This window comes from Penicillium coprophilum (genome assembly GCF_028826855.1).
Source record: "Penicillium coprophilum strain IBT 35676 chromosome Unknown utg000001l_segment0_segment0, whole genome shotgun sequence".
Lineage (NCBI taxonomy): Eukaryota > Fungi > Ascomycota > Eurotiomycetes > Eurotiales > Aspergillaceae > Penicillium > Penicillium coprophilum.
In genome coordinates this window covers 224,683-251,452 of record NW_026622720.1, presented here as the reverse complement: position 1 = coordinate 251,452, position 26,770 = coordinate 224,683, and the positions used below count along the sequence as shown (strand labels likewise).

Sequence of the window (26,770 nt, the reverse complement as noted above, 5' to 3'; positions counted from 1 at the left end):
TGTGGGAGAAAATCCTAGCGTGCCCTTGCCAACAAACTTTGAGCGTCATCATATATTCTGAAGCTCTCATCATACTCCCGCATGATTGCATTGCCGGCTGGAAAGCAGGATCATATAGGAAGATGAAGGACGAAGGATGATGTGAATCTGCGTTATATGACCAGGCAATCAGGGCGCAGCAAGAATAGGGCACACCGTAAACTCGGCGACAGTGTCCTCTAGCTAGATATTTGACGTAGTGCAAAGAGCCAGCTGGGCTGGTGGAATCGAAATTAGTGCAGTGCCAGTAAAATTCCGACCCCGAAAAGACCCACTGGGGGCCTCCACGAGATGCCACAACTCAGGAAAGGGCAGCGACCCCTTCTCCTTTCGTCGTCTCAAACCGCAAGTGCTACCACACGGCAGGAAGAGGAAATTTCATCACCGCTGGCGCAGAAATCACAGGCTTTATAACGGAAATGGAAGCAACAGCTGAGCTTGTACCGAGATGACGATGTCATGTGCAACATGGGTGAGTCCATGTTGAAAAGCTGGAACATGTGGCCAAAGGGGAAAGGTATAACGATGGCCGTCGTAACAGCCTAACTGGAGAGGGGTAATTGGCTGTGGGTCGAAGAGAATCATACCACGTAGAAAGGGCGCGTATATTGAGACAATATTGAGGAAGGGCGTCAACAATTTTTGTATGGTATATAGGTGATGAATAGCAAAGGCGACATTTGACAGACTGTCAGGCTGTGGAGCCTGTAGATTGTTCGCGGCATTTTCGGTTGATCTGTGGTTGCTGCCTTCATGCCCAGAAGCCACGTAGAGGATGCTATCAAAACGTGCCCAAATGTTGTAGCTGCAACAGAAAACAATCCATGTGTCGCAACCCATTGTCAATATGTGATGATCCCTCGGGCTTGTGCAAACAGAGGAACGGCTTTTTTGGAAGATGCCTGGGCAGGACATACGTGGTAGGTATTTCTGTTGGATGTTTTTTTGTCGTGAAATTTGGCCTAGATGAGCCCTAAAGGTCGAACCATGAGGAGAACAACAAATGGAAGACGTTTGGACAATGGATATCTTTGGCCAAATGGGGAGAAATATTCCGACAGGATCCCCGTGGGGAATCTTGGAACTCAGCGTCAAAATCCACTTCGTGATTGTTGTACCTCTCAGCATTGTTGCTAACTTCAGGCTTCTCTTTCCATGTGGTCAAAGAACGCCTTGATGATTTGGATTTCACCACCCGATTCTGCGGCTCAGATAATCACCTTCCTGGTTAACGTGGGAGCTTCTCACATTTGAAGATAGAATGCTCGAATGTACTTTCTGATAGGGTCCAACATGCGTCTTCTCCACTGACATTGTATTGGATCGAATTCGCAATGTTGTACCACGCGTGAAGCGGCCACCACCTGAGAGCCAGTTTTTCTGCTTGTCATTTCGATGTCTGTTAAAGCACGGCATGTTTGTGAGGCTGAGGCGCATCTGGACTTTGTTAGACCTGCTAAAGTGAACTCAAAGCTATGCTACACTTACATAGCTTTTGATTCCTCATGTAGGAAATGTGTTGTGTGAAAGGGTTGATGAGGAGAGTTTTTTATCAGGTAAAGTATGTAGGTGTAGGTAGATGTTGAGGGCGAAGAGGCCCAAAGATGTATGTCTCTTAGACAATCGCGCCTTCCCTCCAAAACTGTCTTGAAAAGAGTGGTGATACTTCCCATGTGAAGGCTAAGATGATGGAAGAAGAAAGAGAAATTCTGGTAGAGCGATCCATGATGGAGAATGACGAACCTGAAAGGATGAAGGTAGATGATGAAGTCAAGAGGAGATAATTTCAATGGCCCAGAGGGGTTTATATGTGCATATCTTCAGGCACCAAGGCCGGTAAGTGACAAAGAATACAATTGCACATCATGCAATTCATGTTTGCTCTTATGGGAAATATCCTTTTTGAGAGGTAAGTCCATCTTTCTATGTAATCCCACCATATTCAATAGCATGAACTAAGATCTGAAAAGAAATGTCACAATAACTTCTGCTGCGTCCAGAGCACACAGAAACTTCCATAAAGCACTGATCTCCAATCTCTATATCTCTATATTTTATTCATCAACCAAGCTGGACTATATACATGGAGTCGACATGAATCGAAGTAAGACATTAATCGAAGTCCAACTTGTCATATACACTAGAACATGTCATCCCCAGATTCCAACCCCAAGTCCCGGTCTAGATCACCGGTGATCGCCAGCCTTGCATTGTTCATTGACTGATGACGGGAATGCACAGAGCGAACATCATCTGTTGCCAAAGTAATCGAGAATGGACCAAGATGGCTCTGCTCTTGATCCTGTGGAGAAGTTGTCTTTTGGGGCTTAAACATTTCTGCGTTACTGTAATTATTGAGATCGGTGTCTTGGAAAAGCTCCTGTGCCCAGTCGATGGTGTCTTGGTCTTGAGGTGGAGGTGATATATAACGTTTCTCTGGATAGTTCAGGTCATTCTGATTGGGAGAGGCTTGGATGTCGGGGAAGCAGTCAATGTCAATGGAGAGGAAATTGAAAGGATTGTCGTTTATGATGCTGGGGTCGGAGTAAAGGTTGAGATCGTCGGGGAATAAAGGTGGTGCAGTTTCATGCCTAGTTTCCATGTCGGGCTTTCTTTGATGCATATTCTCTTGGACATATGAGGTTTGTGTTCGCAGCTTAGAAGGCTCGACTACAGTAACAGATGAGTGTGATTGGAGTTGAGGAGTGGAAGTAGTGCTTGGTTTCCGGGTGGTCAAAGATGTGGCAGGAGCGTTGGTGTTGTATTCCATGACCTGGAAAAATGTGCTAGAGGAACCTGCTTGCATTTTGATGGCGGCCTCGATGTTGGCAAATTCTTGACCAGCGGCTGGGTAAATGTCCTTAAGACAGTGGAGAACTTGAATACAGCGATGGAAGTTGTCGACACTGCTTTCACGGACAGTAGGGTCGTCGGACATGGTGTTAGTCAAATGTGCCACAGCGGCAGGTAGAATCACAGTCACACCAGACTGTGGTAAGAAACGTGTCAGGTTGAGCTTGTTCAATCCTTGAATGATATGTGTGATCCCGGAAGCGGCATCGTTCATTTTTGTACGGGCAGCATTGCGCCAGTCCGTCCGCGATTTGGATTGATCCTTTGAAGCAATCGCCCAAGGCCGGTGAAGTGCGCTGGTTGTAGCATGATAGAGCATACGTAGCATTGCGCCGTGAAGCAGAAGGACATCCTCACCATCATGAAAATTCTTCCCCGCTTTAGGGATGAACTGTGCATCTTTAGGGACCGCACTAAGCCACGAGTCGAGTTTCTGGCCGCATCGTGCAAACTCCGACTCAGAAGCCTGTCGAGGAATGAGTGTGACTGTGGTCCGGTCTGTGGCTCCAAATTGGCGCTGGGATGGTGTATACTGCGCGAATAATACTCTGCCAATACATTGACAAAGCTTCACCTTCTCAATGAACATCGTGGCGAGTCGTTTTTGATGTGACTCATCTTGGAGTTGGCGACAATGAAACTTGGACACCACGTATGAGGAGAAAGGTTCAAAATCGAAATCATCCAGTCTGAGCATTGGCACACTGCTCGTTCCATCATTAACTTGAAGGGGGCGCCGCATACCCATGGCAATCAGCCGATCTCGAGAATATAGACACCACCAGAGCCGGGAGCGGAGCCTTCGAGTCCGTATATCCATTTCACCCGATGCGGGGTCTTTGTTCAAACCGATAGACTGTGCTTGTGTATTACAGACTCCAATCCAATCCCAAATATCTCGCTGTGGACTGTTTTCCGGATCAGCCCAGTAAGTCATCAATAGCAATGTTTGGAGGATCTCAATGCGATCTTCTTCACAGTCGAGAGAATATAGTAACTATCCATTCCTAGTTAGTGGAATGAGGTCTCGCAGTCACGTAATGAAGAACAAACCCTCAATCGAGTAAAGAACGCATTACGCGCACTTTTTCTTGTTGAATACCCAGCATCCTGCAGGTGCTTGAGGTCAATAAAAGCCGTACCAACAAACATCACCGCTTGAAAGAGTAGAATGCTAACGTTCCCCTCTGGGTCATTCTCGGCCACACATCGTAAGAATTCTTGCAAGTTCAAAACCGGCATGAAACTATGCACCCATTGGATGTAGCAACGGAGAAGCTCATCCCGCAACCCACTCTCTGGAAGCGAGAGGGCCCCACGGAACCTCAAGAACTCCAAGTCCTCCGGGGAAATGCGAGCTGGCAAGGGTTTCAAAAAGCGGGGCTCGTCGTCCAGCATAGCCGTCAGTGGATCAAAGTCCGGGTCTATCAGGTCTTGTACGGCGGATACCATATTTGAGAGGGGCATCGAGTGCTGCACATCGGGATTTCCTCGTGTCCGCCATATCCGTGCAGGTTCGGACTCATGTAGCCATGGGGACTGCGGATCATATCCATGCAAATGGCGTTTGGCCTTGGGATCTAGGTGAGATTCAGCCGACTTGCGCTTGAGCGCGGGGCTTGAAGACATGACCTCTCACGGTGTGTCATATGTCCTTTGGGAGTACAAAATAGAGAATCTGCACATTTGCCGCAAATTCATAAGCCGATGGCCAAGCCCGTAACAAGGCGGTGTTCGGAACTGGGGCAATGTGGGTATTGCGGGGTCTTGGCACCTGGGGAAATTGCCGCTTTTGATATCTTCGGTTGATACTGAGGTACTATGGGCTTTTTATATTCAACATGATTGGATATATTTGGAAAGATCTGCAGTTCTTATATAGATTACCTTGACTATTTTGAACATTACTTCACATCAAGTGTAGAAAGGTATGATGTCGGAGTAGATTTGATTTTTCCCCGGTTTGAGAAGAGTCAACATTTGGCGCACAGTTTTTATATAAAAGTGAGCTTCGTAATAAAACAATCTGATACCTATTAGCATTGGCTTCAATGTTTGGGAGCTCTGTAACATCGGATGTTGAAGGCTATACACCCTACGGTTACGTCCATACACTGCGATGAAGTCCAGTTTCGATATACAGTTGGTCTGAACATGTGCGAGGTAAATTTCTGGCATATCCACTCAATCCCAATGTCGTACCAACATACTGTACCATGATTAAGGCTAGAGGACTAGTTGGGCATGGTAACCATCTCGTCTTGTCTTATCGACCTCTAGATCAAATCCGGACGATAACTTGTTGTTAGTTCTGTTTTGATACCACATCACTCATTTTGTGATATCTATTCACGAATGAGGATTTGTAGATATACCCCTTGAGATTATAACAAAGCTTTATAGAAGACAGACATCTCTTGTGATAGCCTGATACATATTATATATTCACTCTCGTGCGTTGCCAAGATAATCATCAGAAGCCATACTCCGACACACAAAGGTATCCTATGTCGCTATCAAGCACGATATGATCTGGACAGTGGCCTAGACACCGAAATCCAACAAGTTTGAAGTCTTAAGGAACTACAACGTAGGTGTAATTATCCTGGACCAAAAGTGGATTGTACCACACCGCTGGATATCCAGCCAGTGGCAAATTTCCTGATATTCATGAATCTCAAAACAGGACACAGCATGCCGGATAGTACATGCCCTGCCAATAAAACATATTGTACAAATTATCCAATCGAAAAACCACCAAACGAAAGATGCCTATGCATCATCATGTTTTCCTTTGACCGACGCCGATATGCTTCCACAGGTTCAAAAGAGGGATTCCGAGTCGTGTCACCGGAGGAATAGAAAGCGTGATAATTTTACATACTGCATAAAGTTAGAGGATGCTCATTCAGTTGATCTCGTGGAAACGTGTTGGGTTGGCTGGACTTACGGAGGAAGAAGGAACTCTCCGAAGCTGGAGTGGAGGAATGCAATGCCGGCCTATAACGGATTTTGTCAGTTCAATGAATCACATTGAGATGGTGGAATTGATGATTAGCCACATACACCGAAGATCACGATGCTGCGGACAATGGTCTTGTTCTCGGGGCTGGTGGCCTCGTCGTAGATGGTGCTGACGAATCCCTTCTGGGGCCGAGAGCCGGAGGGAACGATGCGCTGGTTGGGGGCCATTTTGTATATGATGTGAGAGACGGAAGTAGAGGACGTATGTTGATGTTGGTGTTGGAGTGATGATCGGACATCGAGAAATCTGCGGCCTCGGAACGCTTGGCGTTACTGCGTCTTTAGCTTTTATGCGCGACCGTATTTCTTTTGCCCGCGCAGTAGTGAAGGGAGGTGCGACAGCGTCGTCTGGCTTTTCCTTTATATTTATATTATTATCTTCACTACTGTTTTGACATCTCACTCAAGCAATCTATCTTGTTATTGATATTTTCTCATCCTAGAGATTGGTTGCCTTCACATTGTCCACTGAACGGGCGTCTTGGCCGCAGCAACCATGACGAATGTCGACGAGCTCTTTAAAGTGAGTCCCAGGCCTATATACTGATGGATGGCACATCTAACGCGCAAAGAAACCATCTGCCACAGGAAGCGTTAAGCGCAAATTCGAGCCTGTCCAAGATCCAAGTGCGCTCTTTCCCCGCAGATGCGCCGTTCGCAAATCCTGATGATATCCAACAGATGAGCTCTACAAATCAGCAAAGCTAGCCCCGAGTGGTGATGTGAGATCAAAGGGGAAAGCACCAATGGTGGAGGATGAGATGGACGATGGTGAAGCGGGACCCGAACTTCCCCCAGACTTTGAGGAAGATATCCCAGACGACGAGGAAGGTCGCTTCTTTGGTGGTGGAATGGAGCAAAAGACAGCCCAAGCAATGGAATACATTGACCAGCAAGAAGAAGACGAGACTGCGGTATGAAATCTATAGTACCTATAGTACACGGGATATTTTTCCAGGTGCTGACAGCATGCTCGTCTAGCCCGAGAAGTTCGACTCTGCGTGGGTGCGCCGCTTCGCATTGAATTTCGAGAAGAAAATCTCCAAGAACGCCGAACTACGAGCGAAGTTTGAGAGTGACCCGCAAAAGTATGTGGACGCCGGAACAGCTGTATGTAGCAGATGCTAAAGATGCTGCAGGTTTATGGCTTCCGAGGCCGACTTGGACACTGAAATCAAAGGCTTATCAATCCTGTCTGAGCATTCTGAGCTATACGAGGAGTTTGCCAAGATGGGCTGTGTCGCATCCCTAACCTCTCTCTTGTCGCATGAAAATGCCGACATTGCAATTGATGTTATCCAGATAATCGGCGAATTGACAGACCAGGATGTGGAGGCAGAGCAAGAGCAATGGGATGCTCTTGTTAACGCAATGGTATGTTGAGACGCGATTCTACGAATAGCACCTGCTAAACATGACCAGATGGAGGCCGACCTCATAGAATTATTAGCTCAAAATCTCTCCCGACTCGATGAAGGGTCTGAAACCGATCGAGCGGGAGTGTACTATGCGCTGGGTGAGTATCTTATTCTCAACAAAGAACATGGAACTTTGCTCATTCAATATAGGTGTAATGGAAAACCTTGCCTCTCAGACATCTCATGCGGAGGCAATTGGACAGGATGCTGCAATTTTGCCTTGGATCCTGTCTCGTATTCAGCGCAAAGAAGCGGCTGTCAGCCAGAACAAACAATATGCCGCAGAAATCCTGGCAATCCTTCTACAGTCTACCACAAAGAACCGCACGAAGTTTATTGAGCTCGACGGCATCGATATCCTCCTCCAGCTGCTCAGTGCGTACCGCAAACGCGACCCAGCGAAGGACTCTGACGAGGAAGAATATGTGGAGAATCTATTTGACGCTCTCATCTGCCTTGTCGAAGAAGATACAGGAAAAGAGAAATTTGTGGAGGCCGAAGGAGTTGAGCTTGCGCTGATCATGCTCAAGGAAGGCAAGTTCAGTAAGCCACGTGCTTTGAGAGTTCTTGACCACGCCTTGGGTGGAGCCGGAGGTGCCCCGGCCTGCGAGAGGTTGGTGGAGGCAGCTGGCCTGAAGACTGTCTTCGGAATGTTCTTGAAGAAGGCAAGCTTGGTTTCTTACACTCAAATTGCGTTGTGCTAACGTCCATCTAGCAAGAGGGTCAAAACATTGAACACTTCTTGGGGATTTTTGCCTCCCTTCTCCGTCTTCTCCCTGGTGGTTCTGCTCCTCGCATTCGAACCTTGGCCAAGTTTATGGAGAAAGACTATGCGAGGATCGAGAAGCTCATCAATCTCCGACGTGACTATGCTGCGCGCATCTTACCCGTTGACCAAGCCATTGAGAAAGAGCGCAGAACATTTGATAAGGAGGAGCAAGAACTTATGGCTGGCGAATGGCTGTCGAGGCGGTTGGATGCGGGTCTGTTCTCATTGCAGGTACGGTTCCTCTTCTACACTGGCAACCCTCTTTGCTAATTACCCTAGACAATTGATGTTATTCTGGCGTGGCTCATTGCCGAAGACGATGGAGCGAAAAGGAAGATTATCTCACTTCTTGCGGACCGTGACGAAGATCTATCCCTGGTCCGGGGTACTTTGCAAGGTACGTAACCCATATCGCTTGAATTGTCGCAGCTAACTCGAGTAGAACAAATCAAAGATCTTGGCGAGGATGAACCAGGCCATAAAGACTTGGAGGACATGCTGAGCACACTTCTGCAGTTTGTTTGAACAACGGAACTGTACTGTATCATAATATCAATGCTATCAATAAACCAATCACAAGGTTTTGTACTTTAAGCATAGCTTTTCCGCCAATTATGACCAAAAGTTGGAAGATCCTAGTCTATAGATATATAGGTACCAGGTGATTCCAACGAGGTAATGATATCGACGGTAAGTTTCGAAGTCTAACGTACAAGCCAGCACATCCAATAGAGCTTAATTGGAACCTGCCATTATGGCTGCTGCACGAGACGGAGAAGTAGATTGGGTTATAAAGCAAGGTTGACGGGCAACGCGCTTGGAATGCGTTCGTCACCATATAGATGCTTGTATGGGTAGATACAACTCAACTTTTGCGACAATCTCGCGACAATCTCGATTCAACAGAGCACAACCTGTGGCTCAATGGTCATATATGATAATATATCAATCATGAAGATCTCGATTATCTCAAATTGGTATGTGCTCGTCCAGTTGATCATGTTTGTTTGGCGGTCCTGACAGACTCACGTGCAGTCTTGACCGCCATATTGCCAGGCGGTGAGATATATATCACGTGCAGACTGCCCCATCGAGACTAGCGCATGGCTGAGAAGCATCGAAACGTCTGGAGATCAGTCCCTTCATCGGAATATTGTCGGGGAGCCTCTCATTCATCCCCCCAAGTTTGTCAGCCTTGCTTTTTGCATTTGCCTCTGACTTCTTGACTTTTTAAATACCCCCCACCTTTCAGAATCTGACAGGCAGGTGTTGCAGCGCGTTGGGCGATTCTCGCGGAGACCTGCTCCCACGCCGACGCGCCTTGCGCTTCTCTTGTTTCCTATTCTTCTCCTCATCGCCTCAATCGATATCTAACATCACTTTACCGCAACCATGGCGGACTACGACGAGACATACGATGAGGATTTTTACGATGATGCGGATGAGGGCATCACCTCCGAGGACTGCTGGACGGTGATTTCGTCGTTTTTCGACTCGAAGGGTCTCGTTTCTCAGCAGCTGGACTCGTTCGATGAGTTTATCTCCTCGACCATGCAGGAGCTTGTGGAAGAACAAGGCCAGGTGGTTCTCGATCAGACTCTCCCTCCCTCCGAAGACGAAATCGAGCCGATCGTCGTGCGCCGGTATGAGCTCAAATTTGGCACAGTGATGCTTTCGCGCCCATCCGTTACTGAAGGCGATGGCGCTACCACGATAATGTTGCCCCAGGAAGCTCGTCTACGAAACCTCACTTACGCTTCGCCACTTTACCTCGGTGTTACAAAGAAGATTATGGAGGGTCGTGAGAAGATGGGCAAGCCGAACAATGACGATGAGGATGAGGGCGACAACGATAAGCCCCAAGGCACATACCTCGATTGGGAAACGAAGCAGCTGCCCCAGGAGCAGATGAAGGAGGAAACAGTCTTCATTGGAAAGATGCCCATCATGCTGAAATCTAAATACTGTATCCTCAAGGATTTGAACGAATCTTCACTTTATGCTTGGAACGAGTGCCCCTACGACTCCGGTGGTTATTTCGTCATTAACGGCAGTGAGAAGGTTTTGATCGCACAGGAACGCAGTGCGGGCAACATCGTTCAAGTCTTCAAGAAGGCACCCCCCAGCCCGACACCATACATCGCCGAAATTCGAAGTGCAGTTGAGAAGGGCTCGCGCATGCTTTCGTCGCTTACTTTAAAGCTATTCGCCAAGGGTGACAGCGCCAAAGGAGGATTTGGCCCGACTATTCGCTCCACACTTCCATACGTTAAGGCCGATATCCCAATCGTCGTCGTTTTCCGTGCGCTGGGCGTCGTTTCCGATGAAGATATTCTCAACCACATTTGCTACGACCGCAACGATACCCCCATGTTGGAGATGTTGAAGCCATGTATTGAGGAGGGTTTCGTCATCCAGGACCGTGAAGTTGCTCTGGATTTCATTGCTAAGCGTGGATCGTCACAGACGAACCTGAACCACGATCGTCGTGTGCGCTACGCCCGGGATATTATGCAGAAAGAATTGCTGCCTCACATTTCGCAGAGCGAGGGCAGTGAAACCCGCAAAGCGTTCTTCCTTGGATATATGGTGCACAGACTTCTTCAGTGTGCTCTCGGTCGCCGCGATGTGGATGACCGTGATCACTTCGGAAAGAAGCGGCTCGATTTGGCTGGTCCCCTTTTGGCCAGTCTTTTCCGGACTCTTTTCACCCGAGTCACAAAGGATCTCCAGCGTTACGTGCAGCGATGTGTTGAGACTAACCGCGAAATTTATCTCAACATTGGTATCAAGGCCAGCACACTGACTGGTGGATTGAAGTATGCTCTTGCTACTGGTAACTGGGGCGAGCAGAAGAAGGCGGCTTCCGCCAAGGCTGGTGTGTCCCAGGTGCTGAGTCGTTATACATTTGCCTCCTCATTGTCTCACCTGCGCCGCACGAACACACCCATCGGCAGAGATGGAAAGATTGCCAAACCTCGCCAACTTCATAATACTCATTGGGGTCTGGTTTGCCCAGCTGAGACACCTGAGGGTCAAGCCTGTGGTCTGGTCAAGAACCTGGCATTGATGTGCTACATCACTGTCGGTACACCCGCTGAACCTATCGTGGACTTCATGATTCAGCGCAACATGGAAGTCCTCGAGGAGTTTGAACCCCAAGTGACGCCCAACGCGACAAAGGTGTTTGTTAACGGTGTTTGGGTGGGTATTCACCGGGACCCTTCGCATCTTGTCACTACGATGCAGAATTTGCGTCGTCGAAACATGATCTCCCACGAAGTCAGTTTGATTCGTGATATTCGTGAACGGGAGTTCAAAATCTTCACTGACACTGGACGTGTCTGCCGACCACTCTTCGTTATCGATAATGACCCCAAGAGTGAGAACTCGGGTGGCTTGGTCCTTAACAAGGAACACATTCGGAAGCTTGAGGCCGACAAAGACTTGCCAACAGACCTGGGCCCAGAGGAACGTCGTGAACAGTACTTTGGATGGGATGGTCTGGTGCGTTCTGGAGCAGTCGAGTATGTCGACGCCGAAGAGGAGGAAACTATCATGATTGTCATGACCCCCGAGGATCTCGAGATCTCTCGACAGCTTCAGGCCGGTTACGCTCTGCCAGAAGACGAAACCAGCGACCCCAACAAACGTGTGCGGTCGATTCTCAGCCAGCGCGCGCACACCTGGACGCACTGTGAAATTCACCCTAGTATGATCTTGGGTGTTTGCGCTAGTATTATTCCTTTCCCGGATCATAACCAGTCGCCCCGTAACACCTACCAGTCTGCCATGGGTAAGCAAGCTATGGGTGTTTTCTTGACGAACTTTTCGCAGCGTATGGAGACCATGGCCAACATTCTCTACTACCCACAAAAGCCTTTGGCCACCACTCGGTCGATGGAGTTCCTGCGTTTCCGAGAGTTGCCCGCCGGTCAGAATGCTATTGTCGCTATTGCGACTTACTCCGGTTACAACCAGGAAGATTCCGTTATTATGAATCAGAGCAGTATCGACCGTGGTCTGTTCCGCAGTCTGTTCTACCGTACCTACGCGGATACTGAGAAGATGGTTGGACTGCAAGTTGTTGAGAGATTCGAGAAGCCCATGCGGATTGACACCCTTGGCATGCGCAAGGGTACTTATGATAAGCTGGACGAGGACGGCATCGTTGCTCCCGGTGTGCGTGTCTCTGGAGAAGATATTATCATCGGCAAGACAGCTCCGTTGGCTGCTGATGCGGAGGAGCTCGGCCAACGCACAAAGGCACACACAAAGATTGATGTGTCGACCCCCCTGCGCAGTACCGAGAATGGTATCGTTGATCAGGTGCTGATATCCACTGGTAATGACGACCTGAAGTTCGTCAAAGTTCGCATGCGTACCACCAAGATCCCTCAGATTGGTGACAAGTTTGCCTCTCGTCACGGTCAGAAGGGTACCATTGGTATCACCTACCGACAGGAGGACATGCCTTTCACTCGGGAAGGTGTTGTTCCCGATCTGATTATTAACCCCCACGCCATTCCATCCCGTATGACCATTGCCCATTTGATCGAATGTCAGCTTAGCAAGGTTTCTGCTCTTCGTGGATTCGAGGGTGATGCTACTCCTTTCACCGATGTCACTGTCGACTCTGTCTCCCGTCTTCTGCGTGAGCACGGCTACCAGTCGCGTGGCTTCGAAGTTATGTTCAACGGCCATACTGGTCGCAAGCTGGTGGCGCAGGTGTTCTTGGGTCCCACCTACTACCAGCGTCTGCGACACATGGTGGACGATAAGATCCACGCTCGTGCCCGTGGTCCTACTCAGATTCTGACCCGTCAGCCTGTGGAGGGTCGTGCCCGTGATGGTGGTCTCCGTTTCGGAGAGATGGAACGTGATTGTATGATCGCCCATGGTGCCAGTGCTTTCCTAAAGGAGCGTCTCTTTGATGTTTCTGATCCATTCCGTGTTCATATCTGTGACGACTGCGGCCTGATGACACCAGTCGCGTAAGTTTTCCAATTCTTATCCTATACCCTTTCGCGACACAACTAACCGTCCTTATAGGAAACTGAAGAAGGGCCTTTTCGAGTGCCGCCTTTGCAACAACAAGCACCGTATCTCGCAAGTCCACATCCCCTATGCCGCCAAGCTGTTGTTCCAAGAGCTGGCCTCCATGAACATTGCCGCTCGGATGTTCACCGATCGCTCTGGGGTTTCGGTGCGTTGATTTACGGTTGCTCCATTCTTCACATTTGTACTTTAATGATCTTGCTGGAAAAATGCGTATCTGCTTGGCCTGTTTCGCGGCGTCTCGGAGGATCGTTGGCCTTCGCATTACAATAACCGGCCCTACATATTTGAATTGAAACACTTTATGTGTAGTTTTTTTTTTCCCACGGGGTTTTGGTGGATCAGTAATCCGTGATGCTTCCTAGGGCAACACCGTGGACATGTATATCCATGCCTCCGGAAGACATCTAGCGTCTCGACAGCATTTCCGACTGGTAGACCCTAAGTAGGGTCGAAAGGACGTTTTCCCTGGAAATTCATAGAGCATTATATCAATTAATACTCATAGCTACAACTACATGAATCTTCTATCTACAGTGAACATGGACGCAGGTCATATCTCATGATTCATTGGTTATCTCAGAGTAAGACCTAAACCAAAGCATGGACAAATCCATGACATCAGGGATGCTCTTTGGTTGACGAGATACCGTTTTTCATCTGGGTCAGGCTTCCTTTAGATCCAGGAGGCTCAGGGCAGATCTTGTCATCTTATGGCTTGTGCTGGTCAGATCTTGGCCGGCTCAAGATAAGCTTGTCGGAGTCCACGAGGCTGGATGATCCAGGGTGGGTGTTGGTCACATCGAAATATTGGAATCGATGTCTTCTTCTTCTTCTTCTTCTTCTTCTTCTTCTTCTTCTTCTTCGTCTCATCTTCTTGCCCCCCTCGTCCCCTTCTCTCACACAGACAACCATCATCCCCGCCCACCCGCAGCGCGAAACCAGTCCACCCACGGCCCGGGCTGTTTTTGGTATATTTATCGGTTTTTTTCGGAAAAAGCAAAACTAACGCATGACCATGTCTCAATGGACCGGAACTTTCAAGCGCAAGAACAAATGGAGAAAACAACCTAGCAAGGCGTGCAGGATCCATTGACCCTCCAAACCTTACCACCAGATATTCATCTACCGACGGACAACGATACCCTGGCGACGAACAGCGTTGCGAGCACGGCAGTACTCCTCATCACTCTCATACTCGGACTCAGAGCAGCTGTCATCGGAAGACTCGACATATCCGCAGCGGGAACCACCACAGTCGAGCTTGACGCGGTCACCCCTGCGGGTGATACCGTAGCGTTCGCAGCGGCAGTGCACGGGGGGCTCGCTCATGGACGAGAGCGAGGAGGGCGAGGTAGAGCCGGATGACGAGCGCGACGAGAGAGATGATCCTGCGGAGCTGGGTGGGCTGTTGGAGTAGGAATACTCATCGGACAGACGGGAGCCAGCGAAGCGGCGGGTCAGGTCGTCGACGGTCGGGGCGAAGTCTGCTTCGCGGAGTTGGCGGGAGGCGTAGTGCTTGGTTGGCTTTGGGTGCTGGATGCGCGAGGGAGACAGAGCGCGGCCGGTTGCGATATCACTGCGGCTGACCTTGGGTGCGGAGGCGCGGCTGGTGGGCTTACCGCCGGGGACATCGAGGATGTTGAGCTTGCGGCCGGTGGTGGGCTCGACGGTGTATTCGACGGCGGGATCGTGGGAGACGTGGTATCCGTCCATGATGTAGTAGTACCAGTAGCGGCCTCCGAGTTGGAGCATGGAAGTCTGGAAGCGGAACTTGCCAACCCAGGCGCCGGGCTTGCCTTCGCTGGAGAGGGGGATCTGGCGTTGGTAGTTGTCCCATGAACCAACGAGGTGGACGGTCTTGACGTTGGACGAGGTCCGGAGGGAGAACTTGAGTTGAACAGCAGCCATGATGAATCAATGTATCAAAAAAAAGGTTGGAATTTAAAAAAGGTGTCGTATGGATCAAAAGATCAAGAGTATCGTATAGTTAGCACAACCTAAAACTGCCGGAGCTTGGGTTGTCAAATTGATGGAATATGGACTCTTTGTTGATCTTTGGGGAACCGGTCCGACAAAGAAGAAAGAATAATCGAGCGAGATTATATTAAATTGAGTTTGTTGTAGATATCTGTTAAACAGTGAAATCAAGTCGACCGGCGACAAGTATACTGTTAATAGTTGTAAAATTCGAGGGAATCCGAAGCAAGGCAGAATCTCAAAGAGCACAGCTCGTTTGAGGGTAAAAAAATGGTGAAAAAATTAATAGTATAGAAGAGATAAAGAAAGAAGAAAAGTCCAGGCAACCAGTGCTCAGGATCAATCGAATAAGGCAGAGAAACACAACAAACGCTCGCTGAAGAAAAAAAAAAGAGAAGAAGTCCGCCTTGAGGTGGCTATGGCATTCTTTTAAGTAAGTTGATTTGATCAGCAGTGCAGAATTGTCCTGTCTTGGAGTTGGGCGGGTAATTGATGATGTTGGTTGGTTCAATGCATGTTGCACTGTGATGTGCTGCTCTCATGGCCGGGGCCAATGACTGACCGGGATTTGGCGCTGAGCGCTCGGACCAAAGAGGAGAGAGTTTTTCTGTACGAAAGGCCATTGTCCAAGCAGCTTCAGGGATTCGACTGAAGAAGTTGTCAGCCTCATATGTATAGATGAATTGTGGAGGGGGTGTGTGTTGTCATGTCTAGACCCGAGAGCCTTGGGAGGCTTGAGAGGCTTGAGAGATTCGACCTGTGTCCTAACCCCACCTAAGTCATCTCGGTAGTGGCAAGGTACGTGGGAATCTGTGCTCCGTACGCTTACGGAGTACTCCGTACTTCGTATCTCATACACAGGATTTCAAACGATCCTAGTGTGTGTACTCCGTACTCCCCGAGACTGAAATATCTCAAAAGACGTCACCGAAATGAGAATGCCAGACCAAGACGCGGGATGTAGTGCCTTAAACCTATTCAATCAGAGGCTGCATGCTGACAAGGATGACGGACAGGGATATGAACAGGGATTGGTTTAAGTCTGCATATTTGGATATGGCAGGTCGTTCAAGTGCCGACCTCTCCGCCTTTCCCCCCAGGCAATTGACACTGTCATCTCTCGAATTTTGATCTCTTCTCAATATTCTCCTTTTGCAGAACAAAGAGGGGGAAAAAACGCACTTCAAGATTGCATTCGCGACCGGAAGGATTTTTCTCATTTGTCCCTGATTGGTTCAATCCTTCCGATCGTCTACAACGGTCGAGAGGTGGATAAAAGGGCAAGCCAAGGGGCCAAATGTAAGGTCGTTGGTCAGTTTAGCAGATAGTCGAAGCACTAAAGCTGGAAAGAGTCATGTATCCGTCTTGAATCCGTCTTGATCCGTCTTGTTACCTGATGGGTTCTGGTGTCCTTTAGCCGATGAACCACGTTGAATAATGGGCATTTCGTCTTCTTTTCACTTCTTAGAATTGCAACTATTTCCTTCTGAGTACCTCTAACCATGGAAAAATCAATTGAGATTGTAAGTAGACTCTTGATGTAATTGACAGGATTCTAATATTCGTTATAGGACCCGGATTACTATGATATTGGACGCGACGACTATGTAGACACTGATTTTGCCTCGTAAGTATATACAATCGGTGACCATCAATCGTTCTGACCTAAATCGCAGTGAAACAACCTCTTTAGCATCGTCCGTCTATAAGGGAGTGTTCGAAAATGGAAGACGGTATGCATATGTTGGAATCTACCGAGGTCGGATATTGACAAGAGATCAGGTATCAGACCGTGAGGGAGGGTGCATCTTGGTACATACCCAAAGCTCAACTCGATTATGTCACTTCTAATCTCTCTCCAGGTGTCCATCCGATGAGCAACAATTTGAGAGTCTAGAGGCAGGGTGAGCTCGATGCCACCACACCAATATACACAAACTAATTCGCTCAGTCACCTCCTGTGCATACTCCTGGATGCCAAAACCGAAAACCCACTCTTTCAAGCACCAATTAAAAATCCCAAGGTATACATTCAAGAGTCAGAACGATACAACCTCCGCTGACCAGATCAAAGCAAATCCTGGACATCGGCACAGGCCGAGGCAATTGGGCCATGTAAGAGCACACTTTTCCCAAGCCAAGAACACCAATTAACAAATTCAAGTGATGTAGCCGACATGTTTCCAAATGGTAAGCATGCCCATATGTATCGTTGTACCAGCATCCAGACAGCGAGCTAAGTAAATCAGCAACCGTCAGAGGCGTAGACCTCTTCCCTCCACCAGGAGATTGGCTCCCCCAAACTGCATAATGGAAGTCGACGACGTCCTGCAAGAATGGACCTGGCGCCAGCCCTTTGACCTGATTCATATGCGCCAGCTAATAGGCGCTTTCACGCCGGAAGAATGGGACGGTTTATTCAGCCAGTGCTACAAGTAAGCCTGTCTACGCACCCTCCTTCCTAAACATCAAATTTAACCCCCAACAGAAACTTGAACCCAGGAGGCTGGATCGAACAAGTAGAAGGCGACCCTCGAATCAATTGCTCAGACTCCAGCATGTCCCCGGACTGCAGCATAGTCCAGTTTACAGAAGCGGTGTTCCGCGCCGGGAAGGAATGGAATCATCCCCTCGACACGCTGGACACAATGCGCGCAGCAATGGAAAAGGCGGGCTTTGTCGACATCCATGAGAAAGAGTATAGATGGCCTGTTGGCCCATGGGCGCGAGACCTTACGCTTAAAGAAGCCGGCAGATTGCACTATCATCAGTGGACGGCTGGTATGGAGGGCTGGGGCATGTATCTCCTGACTAAATTTGGGGTTCCGACGCCGTGGTCGAAAGAAGAAGTACAGGTCTTACTGGCCAAGGTCAGGAAGGACTTGCAGGATCCGCGTATTCACACGTGGCAGTATGCGTAAGTTCTACTTTCTCCTTTTGATTTGTGTGGGTGCGGGTTGGCTGATGTTTCATAGAAGGAGGGTCTGGGGGAGGAAGCCTACGGCAGAAGAGGAGGAGAGGGTGAAGAGTGAGAATGGTATAGACTCCGGGAATTAGTCTATGTTATCTTTGTTCTCTTTGTTCACTTTTTTCACTTTTTTCACTTGGTTTGTTGACTTTGATACGAGGGACTGGATATAATTCTATCCACTGCTATTAAAGAAGCTCCTTCAAGCAAATTGAGGATGATCCGCAGCAAAACCTATCTATAACTGCCGCCTGAAACTCCTAGTTCTATTAGTCTTGAGCTTCAAAATATCCTTTTTTGGTATCTTTTTGATGTTTCCGTTCATCTCCTTGTTCGTATATGTCATAAAATTAATTGTGCATGAGCTATTTTAACTTCTCATATGATAAGCACAGGTGCATTCCTTTGGTCTTGAATTTTGTCTTTACCTCAAGTGCTTTCAGCGGAAAATCAGACCAGATTTGAGAGAAAGTCCAATAAGCTAGCCGATTTAACCTGTACGGGTGCTCCTGGCGAAGAGCCATTTCTTCAATCCACTCCCGAGTACGAAGTAAAATCCGCAGCCGGGAGAGGAGGTCTCGTACAGCCGTGTCACTCAAATCACCGGCTTTGCTAACAATGTTCTGGTCAATTGTGGCCCAGGAAGCATATAGGCTGTCTTCTGCGTGCCGGAGTGCATCCACAGGATCTTTACTCGGTTGCAGGGTTCGTATAGACGCTCGTAGCTCTGAGAAGTGGGATAAATTCGGAATCCCTGACTGCCCAAGGCATGATATATTTAATATTTTGGGACCACCCTCAAAGCCGGCAAGCTTGTCTTGCAGGGCACGGCGTGCCCCATCTTTGAAGGGGTGTCCTTCACTCGCAAATGAGTACCGTTCCTCAGAACGAGGTGAAGAAGGTGATGTACAACTTCGAATGTACAATCGTGCGGAAGAATGGGCAGAAAAATGAAGTAAAAACAGGAAGCTTATCTGACTGGACTTGGGCGTGTTCATTGACCACCCTGCGCAAGACTTCTACACACTGTCCGACGTATAGCCGAATCCATTCTCGGTTTTTTCTATCGGCGATCAAGTCCAAGTATCCCATAGGGGTTGCCCAATCTTCGTCCTTGCTCCGGGAGATCTAGTCATCCCTGGTGTGTAAAAGGAGTGAAGATTCCGAGTTCGTTCTCTCTCACCCGGTAATATGGAACTTCGACCAGACCCAATCAGATTCCCATTCGAATCTGCCGTTCTGAGCCCTCAACCGGCATAAATTTCCGATATAATCACCCTTTGCTGCCTTGAACACACGGATACCCTGCAAAAAGCCTATCAAGTCTGACAGGGGCTCTTTATATGTTAGAGAAAACTGTGCAGCACGGCTGCTCAAGTGAAACTCTAGATCTTTATTCGCCGACGGATATAGCATATACATGCGTGTATTTCTTCGTCCCTCGAAGTCACTCGCATCTCGCATGGTGAAGCTTCGTAGTTCGTGGTAATAGCGTTCAAGGTTGAGACCATCTCACTTAGTTGTGGACCTCCTTGACATGCTTCTCTCCATCCAGTTTTGAGGCAAACACCTCGGCACAATTGAGATCCTTCCCGCGTGGGCAAAACGTTGGCCGGGTCGGCTGATCACCATAAGCATCCTCCGCGTGCTTTGTGGTGTCTTTTGTACCAAATCTCCAAGTGTATCCAGGGGGCTGGCGGTTGGGGGGGAGGGTGGGAGGCAGCGACACAACATATAGAAGGGCGATCGGGAGTATGGAAGGAAGCCAATTCCCACTTTGAATGAAACTTGAAACAATAATTGCGTACGAACTCAACTGTGACATCTCCCAAACCATTTTTGTCCAAGAACTTGTAGATATGATCCACCGACATTTGTTGATATGGGGTGCGTTTTTCAAGGCTGGGCTCTGGCCGATCATGCATGGCCGCTGTAGCGCTTGGTGATCCAATTCCTTTCCGCTCAGGCTGGACCCCCCTCTGATGAATTCCATTGAACAAATTCGACTATCACCTCGAAGAAGTGATTCTTATCAAGAAGGTTTCTAATGTTTCTTTTGGTCTCTTTTCCATGTCTTGGACGTGTCTTCGAGTCAAACACTATTAGCACTGTAGTTGTGCTATTTTCAACTTCCGTACCTCGCTGTACGCAAGCAATTATGCATATCCCAGCGCGGTTCATGTTTTCCACTATTACTCGCAAGATTCCACCCCATTTTTCGCAGATAGGGTGGTTATTGGAGGCCGGAAATGTGTTCATGCGGAAAGACCCTAATGCCTCCCATCGATGGCTCGAGCTGACAGTCTGTGAGCCGTGGGAAATCGATCACGGTTTGTTGCCATTTCTCCAGATGACATAGCGGTGCGGAGGGTATTGTACCAATGAAATCGCTTCTGGGGACGGAAAGACCTGGGGTCAAGCTCCAGAGAGCAAGTTCTAGAGATAAGGCAGCTTTCTTCCACGGGGCAAAAGATAATATCAGCGACACATCTCTAATGAACTCTTTAAATGTCGATTTACCCACATAGATGAACTTCGTAGAGCTCGACAGCAGTGATAGTTGATACCTTGAGCATCTTCGATGATCAAAGGCAGAAGAGGCAGAATGATAGCTCGCCTACCAAAAGGCCGATGAAGTTTGAAACATTATATAATATGTCCACACGGTGATGAAAAAAGATACTGCAAGGGAAGTGAAGGGGAGGAAGTGAGTAAAATGATATAAAACAGGTCCAATATATAGGAGGGGCTGGTGCTTTGGCGCACCCGTTTGCCTTTCTCACCCAGCAACGGCAACTTCGTAGATAATTGAGATAAGTCTCGTTTCTGTAGCTTATTGTGGAGAGAAAAACTTATGAAAGTCAGGCAGGTTTAAACATGATGGAAAGGAAATATTTAAACGATACTTCACACATGAAATACCAGGATTATTAGACACAAAGAAAACCTACATCTCCAACGCAAGAGATGCAGCAAAACATATCCATATTAACGTCTCATAAAGCAGGAAATATTCTACCTTCTGATTGAAATATATAGATTACCTATAAAGAGAATCTAGCAGTTTCCCAAGAGACTAGACATAGGCCAGTTTCCTAGGCCTGATTCTATGGGACTGCGGAAACACCTTGCCTCTTTTCGGGTGATTGGATTATGGTGGAAGTGAATGCAGACATTCCATTTGTTAAAGTGTTTGAAGCAATTTTCCCTTTTTTCACAACGACGGAGTTTCAATAACTTCATTGTCCTGAACTCGGAGTTTCAGCTTGGCTTGAGTGACTTCTTCCAGCTTTAAAGAACTCCGAAGTAAATGTTAATTTTGAGCGACTGCTCTTCCGGAGAATCGTAATTTGTCATGTATGACGGAGGATAGGTTTCGCAATGTATTCTTCGTTCGCCAAATGTCACTTGAGAGCTAGAAGCTATCTTTATACCAAAAGTGTGGAAGCTCATAAAAACGGCTTTAGCTAGTCTAGCTTGACTCTGGCACTTTATGAGCTTTCTAAGAAACGAATTCACCTACCTGTATTCATTGTCGATATAGTATAAAAAATGTTCCAAAACAGACACTATGATGTTACATTCGGCATCAAATAATGAGCGGATATTAAATATATTTGGTTTCTAGCAGAGTAAGTTGTCTACGGATAGACGGAGCAAGAAGGAAGCCTTGGTGAGACGTGTGCCAAAGGGATTGTAATCTACACCATAGACAGGCTAGTATATTCCTACAGCAGAGGGTATAAAAGAGAGCCCAAGCCAGCACTAGTCACTTTTCTTGTTCGCTAAAAAGCTGATTTTGCGAAAGAGTCAACAATTTCCTTCTCTCCTTCACAATGCGGACCGCTGTATTGTTCTTTGGTCTTATGACGGGTGCTATGGTACTAGCAGCCCCAGCGGCTGAGGCGAGTAGCCACGCTTCTCTCCCTGCAAGTGGATGCTATCCATTGTAGGTGGACACATATAAGCATAAAGCCATACCAAATTATTGATTGAGAGCCATATAGTGCGAGCCCTCACTGCGGTGTTGGCACATATTGTCAGTGTCGAGATGGTAAGAGTCCCATAAACTCACTATAAAGTTACTGATTTCACAAAGCATACTCAAATGAGTGATAGGTCGCATTTATCTTTTCAACCGTGATACTGGAAATTGTGATCCCCCATGGGGCTATGTTGGTGATTCTATCCGCTCAATTCCTGGATATCGGTGTAGTAGATAAATATAGAGCTTATGTCACCTGAGTCCTTCAATTTAAAAGTGGAAATTTTTTGTTAAAATGGTAGAAACTATGACGATGTCACTATTGAATTGGACTATGTAGTTGATATTGTCCGCGTATCTTATGTAGCAGGGCCGATATCCCACCAAATGATACTTCACTATGCAATTATAATACCTCTCCTTTTAGTCATTTGTGTATCTATCGGTACAAAGTACCAGTAGCCTCTTGGTGGGCCAACCTGTGAAACTCTCACTTGGTTCAAGTAGACTAGTACTGCGCATATTGAAGACTGATACTCACGATACTGGATCAAGGACTAAGGAGCTGTTTTGGGCGAGTCACCGTCATGAAAAAGAGAATACTTTCCACAAGATGAACATGGTGGCGCTCTCAGCCTCATGACAACCATATCAATCATCAATCTGTTGAGGGTTGTGAACTGAAGAAGAGCTTGACTTATATTCTAGCTAGTCTTTGAAGATATTGATCAGAGGTCCCTTAGCCTCACAAGAGTCGTTTAATTGAGAGGTTACCGTGGCCTTCTTGTGTATTCAGGAATGAGGTCAAGATTTGAGCGATCTATCAAACACTTCTGACTTCCTGTTCTCTGGGCCCTTTTAAGGTTTGCCAAGACCTCCGAGCCGCACATCGCGACTCCACCTGGGCTCTCCACAATTTCTCTTCAACACTCATCTTCTCATCTTCTCATTCTTTCTACCTTCACCATCAGTTTTCAAACACTCTTTCATCCCACATCTTGTCAGAGGGCAGTAAACAGCACCCCCACTTCTTGAATTTGCACAACTCCTCGGCCTGAACCTTGAGTGTTTATTGATACTTTCAAACCATCGCTATGTCTGAGGCGACCACGGGACCCAGACTCGAACATTCTCTTCCTACTATGCTCAAAAATCCCGCAGAGAAAGAACCCGAGCTCCAACCTGCTACTCTGTCTCAACCTACTGGGGCGACCAGTCTCGATCACAAAGCCAGAACCAACTCCGCCTCATCCTCTCATGAGGTCCTTGAGACTAGAAACGCTATCGTGTTTGATCATTGCTCTTCTGAAAACTTCGAGTCTGCATTTGAGGAGGGATCTGACACATTCTTCTCAAATGGTTCCAGCTCGTCTTCACCTAATAGCTTGTCCCCAGACAGCCTTCACACAACCTTTCCAGAGAGCAACATGTTGAAAACAAGCGTTTTGTTTGACGATTCGTCCGAGAAAAAACCGAGTTCTCAATCAGTCTCTATCTCGGATACATCTTCTCAGTCTGATTCCGAAGCAGAAACAGTTGTTTTGTGCAACCCTGCAGCGAACCATGACCTTGACACAGTCTCTCCCAACAACCTCGTCCCGGAAGAGCTCAGCGCTTTGTCCGGCAATTGCACTCAGGAGAATCCTAATGCCAAAAGCCGCGAAACTCCAGATTCTGCTAGTGACGATGACTCTGACACGTTCTCCCCAGTCGGCCCCCGCTCTCTCTCGTCTGCTAGCTCTAGATCATCGCAAGCCCCCCTCGACATTGATGATGATGAGCCAAACATCTCGAAAGGCTCTCACTACATTTGTGCCTACGCTTCTCCTGTTCAAAATGGCCATCGCATTAGAACCAGCTGCGATAGAAATGACGACACTGGTATCTGGCATGTTGAACCGGATGGATTTATCAACGAAGCTAGACGGGCCGGAGGGCCATATCTTTGCGCTTTCCCAGTCCAAATGCGAAAATTGAAACCCGAGGACCCCCTGAGAGACCTCGTCGAGGATTGCTTTATCCTTCGAAAAATTAGCTCAATCCTTGAGGAACATAATATCCGCCCGCTCTATATGAGGCTTAGGGAGTGCCAGCACACAAAGGACTTTTTCAATTTTGTGCCTACTTTAATCTTCTCTGCCATCCGTACCACCGTTGACAACTCTTGGATCTTGGCATGTCGCCAGATCTGGAAGCACTTTTCCGACATTGGTCTTGGACAAGTCAACATCGAAATATCAGACCTGGATGTGAACACCTTTTTCTACCGGCCAATGCAAGAATCCGATCCCATTTGGCCAGTGCACGGGGAATTAAAACGCAAAATCATGGCCACGGTTGATCTGACGGATATGACCATGCTTACAGCAGGGCCAGTGGGAATGAGCCAGGATGAGGAGAAGCTACTGCGGGCTGTGGTGATGTGCGTTAAATATCAAAGCAATCGAGACTGGCGCAACACAAGGGATCAGATTGTGCACATTCTGGATGAGTTCAATCTTCCCATGGTAGGGGTCATTATCATGAAAGGCGAAAATTCAAGAGGGTGAGTGAGGTTCGGGGGCAGAAATGAACTCACGGGCTCGTTAAAATCGCCCAAGACTAAGAAATCATCAGACCGGCACTGTGTGACTCTCCATTCCTCTGATATTGAAATTGATATTGAACAAGCATAAATTAGCTACAATCTGATTAGCTCATGGATAAGTATTGCTACAAAAAAAATCTTTTCTACATAAATGTAAAGATGGATAGAATTTGCCGGTTCATTCATTTCATTGAACCAACTGAATTGAATATTGACAATGGTAAATGGGAACCACTGAACCCGAAATGCAAAACAAAGGGGGGAAAGAAACAAGCAAGGCCAAGAGCAAAGAAACTTGTCGATTCATAAAGTCCTTGATAGAATAAAAGGGAAGCAAGACATGGTGGGGAGAAGTTGTAGATGAGCGGGTGAGAGGATGTAGATGTGCTAGGCAGGAGTCCTAGGGCGATGAACCTTAAGCCGCACATCAGTAGCGTTGGTGATGTGCTTGATATCATCCAGGATGTGGTTTATGTGTGTGAAATAGGAAATTTGGTGATTATTACCGTCAGCGAAAAGCATGCCAACAACCACATAAGAGTCGGTGAACACGAGTGATCCAGAATCGCCGGCTTGGGAAAATCGAGGGCCTTGTATTGGAAGAATTGAATGCTCGTAAGTTAGACGTTCTTTGATTACCTGATCTTCCACCACACCCTCGAGAACGGCACTCTCAAGTGGATGTGCTTTGCCTTTGCAATACCCAGAACGTTGACCGTGAATGAAGAGTGGCATGCCATCAAGATTCGCGGGGATTGGAGAGTCTCGGAGATAATGGCCGTCAGGAGTCTGAAGGTAGATGTGGTATTAGCATTTGCTTCAAACAAAATCAGAAAGTTGGCAAAGCAAAGAAGACTCTTACTATATTTTCACTAACTCGATCAGGCGGAACTTCGATCAGAGCCCAGTCTAGGTTTGAAGACGGGCTTGTAGATGTTGCCCTCAAGCCGGATCCAGCAAAAACATGGCCAAAAGCTCCCCGATTGCGGGCCTCGAAGATGTGTAAATCACGGAGGAATCCTCGCATATGATTCCGGGTCTCGACCATCTGGTCAAAGGCCTTCTTGGCCCCTCGGCCCAACGTAAACTGCAGCTCCTTTCTCTCTAACTCTCGGAACTTGATGTAGTCTTCGTCCCTCTCGATCTCCCGAATTCCAGCTTTCAAAGATTGGATCTTATCTTTGATCGCCATCGAGCTTGGATGTCGGACCCGAAGCTTCTGCCTCCAATGGTCCGCTGGTTTAATTCCAGAAGTGCGCCATCGCTGGATAAATTCAATAAGATCCGGGGTCAACTCAGTCTCGCTGGGACAAACACAATGAAAACAGGTTAGCCCAAGTACCCTGTACCGAGCTTCGCCGGGCATCTTGAGTTCAACGAAACCCCCAAAAGTCCCCGAACTGTTAGTATTCTCGAGGGCAAGGCTTTGACTGATCATCGAGGGTAGTTGAACAGCTCGATGATCCAGTTCTTCTTGGTGCAGGTCTGACACTCCACGGGTAAAGTCTCCACGTGCAAACTCGATAGCGACACTTTCCAGGCGATTGCGGTTGAGAAGTTCTCGAATCTTGGCAATCGATGTGTGACGGTGGTGAGGGGGTTTTCTGAATTGCAGACAACGAGCACCGTGGTTGTAATGTTTGTAGCATTGGGGGCTTTCCGCCGAACACATGTAATTATGCAAACCCCGGCATGGTCGATCTTCGAAACAATCTGACGCAGTAGACTTGGCCATAGTTTGCATATTCTGTCGTCCTTCGAGATATGGAAGGATTCGGTGGCAGAGCTAGGCTTTGGGGTCCTCGAAGGTTTGATTGACGTGGTGTTCATTGACCTTTCACGTTTGTGGGCACCTTTGGACGTCTTGGAATAAGGCATTGCGAGAAAAGAATGAGTATTGGTGACGAGCCGAAGATATCAAAAAGTGTCTCGGGAATGTGGCTTCAAGCAGGTGTGCTGTAGTGACCTGGCGAGAGATGGCGAAGTTACTTGAAAGAATAATCGAAGGACCACGGTAGATTGGGAGAATGATTAGATAGAAAATTGGAATTGGAAGACGGATCCCGAATAGTTTGTGAAACAAGTAGGC

At 47.7% G+C, this 26,770-nt stretch overlaps 9 protein-coding genes across 9 annotated transcripts; 4 read left to right on the top strand and 5 right to left on the bottom strand.

The window, feature by feature from the left end:
• Window positions 1-2,179: 2,179 nt before the first annotated feature.
• Window positions 2,180-4,521, bottom strand: N7500_000092 (transcription factor domain-containing protein; the record flags this gene model as incomplete). The annotated part of the gene is made up of 2 exons (XM_056671238.1): window positions 2,180-3,889; window positions 3,946-4,521. The coding sequence occupies 2 exons, from the start codon at window positions 4,519-4,521 to the stop codon at window positions 2,180-2,182; spliced, it is 2,286 nt and encodes a 761-aa protein (XP_056536811.1).
• A 1,317-nt stretch (window positions 4,522-5,838) lies between these two features.
• N7500_000091 (uncharacterized protein) lies at window positions 5,839-6,084 on the bottom strand (the record flags this gene model as incomplete). Its single annotated transcript, XM_056671237.1, has 2 exons — window positions 5,839-5,892; window positions 5,959-6,084. 2 exons carry the CDS (start codon window positions 6,082-6,084, stop codon window positions 5,839-5,841), a joined length of 180 nt encoding a protein of 59 aa, XP_056536810.1.
• A 328-nt stretch (window positions 6,085-6,412) lies between these two features.
• Window positions 6,413-8,628, top strand: N7500_000090 (beta-catenin-like protein 1; the record flags this gene model as incomplete). The annotated part of the gene is made up of 10 exons (XM_056671236.1): window positions 6,413-6,439; window positions 6,489-6,543; window positions 6,598-6,830; window positions 6,898-7,004; window positions 7,056-7,290; window positions 7,339-7,432; window positions 7,485-7,999; window positions 8,050-8,334; window positions 8,383-8,500; window positions 8,546-8,628. 10 exons carry the CDS (start codon window positions 6,413-6,415, stop codon window positions 8,626-8,628), a joined length of 1,752 nt encoding a protein of 583 aa, XP_056536809.1.
• An 867-nt stretch (window positions 8,629-9,495) lies between these two features.
• On the top strand, window positions 9,496-13,460 carry N7500_000089 (DNA-directed RNA polymerase II core subunit RPB2; the record flags this gene model as incomplete). Its single annotated transcript, XM_056671235.1, has 2 exons — window positions 9,496-13,097; window positions 13,156-13,460. The coding sequence occupies 2 exons, from the start codon at window positions 9,496-9,498 to the stop codon at window positions 13,316-13,318; spliced, it is 3,765 nt and encodes a 1,254-aa protein (XP_056536808.1). The 3' UTR covers window positions 13,319-13,460.
• An 826-nt stretch (window positions 13,461-14,286) lies between these two features.
• esdC (GTP-binding protein EsdC) lies at window positions 14,287-15,072 on the bottom strand (the record flags this gene model as incomplete). Its single annotated transcript, XM_056671234.1, has 1 exon — window positions 14,287-15,072. The coding sequence occupies one exon, from the start codon at window positions 15,070-15,072 to the stop codon at window positions 14,287-14,289; it is 786 nt and encodes a 261-aa protein (XP_056536807.1).
• A 2,379-nt stretch (window positions 15,073-17,451) lies between these two features.
• Window positions 17,452-18,062, top strand: N7500_000087 (class I SAM-dependent methyltransferase; the record flags this gene model as incomplete). Its single annotated transcript, XM_056671233.1, has 2 exons — window positions 17,452-17,576; window positions 17,630-18,062. 2 exons carry the CDS (start codon window positions 17,452-17,454, stop codon window positions 18,060-18,062), a joined length of 558 nt encoding a protein of 185 aa, XP_056536806.1.
• Window positions 18,063-19,625: 1,563 nt separating this feature from the next.
• Window positions 19,626-19,946, bottom strand: N7500_000086 (uncharacterized protein; the record flags this gene model as incomplete). Its single annotated transcript, XM_056671232.1, has 1 exon — window positions 19,626-19,946. One exon carries the CDS (start codon window positions 19,944-19,946, stop codon window positions 19,626-19,628), a length of 321 nt encoding a protein of 106 aa, XP_056536805.1.
• A 3,242-nt stretch (window positions 19,947-23,188) lies between these two features.
• On the top strand, window positions 23,189-24,643 carry N7500_000085 (uncharacterized protein; the record flags this gene model as incomplete). Its single annotated transcript, XM_056671231.1, has 1 exon — window positions 23,189-24,643. One exon carries the CDS (start codon window positions 23,189-23,191, stop codon window positions 24,641-24,643), a length of 1,455 nt encoding a protein of 484 aa, XP_056536804.1.
• Window positions 24,644-25,068: 425 nt separating this feature from the next.
• N7500_000084 (uncharacterized protein) lies at window positions 25,069-26,353 on the bottom strand (the record flags this gene model as incomplete). Its single annotated transcript, XM_056671230.1, has 3 exons — window positions 25,069-25,470; window positions 25,544-25,985; window positions 26,031-26,353. The coding sequence occupies 3 exons, from the start codon at window positions 26,351-26,353 to the stop codon at window positions 25,069-25,071; spliced, it is 1,167 nt and encodes a 388-aa protein (XP_056536803.1).
• Window positions 26,354-26,770: the final 417 nt, after the last annotated feature.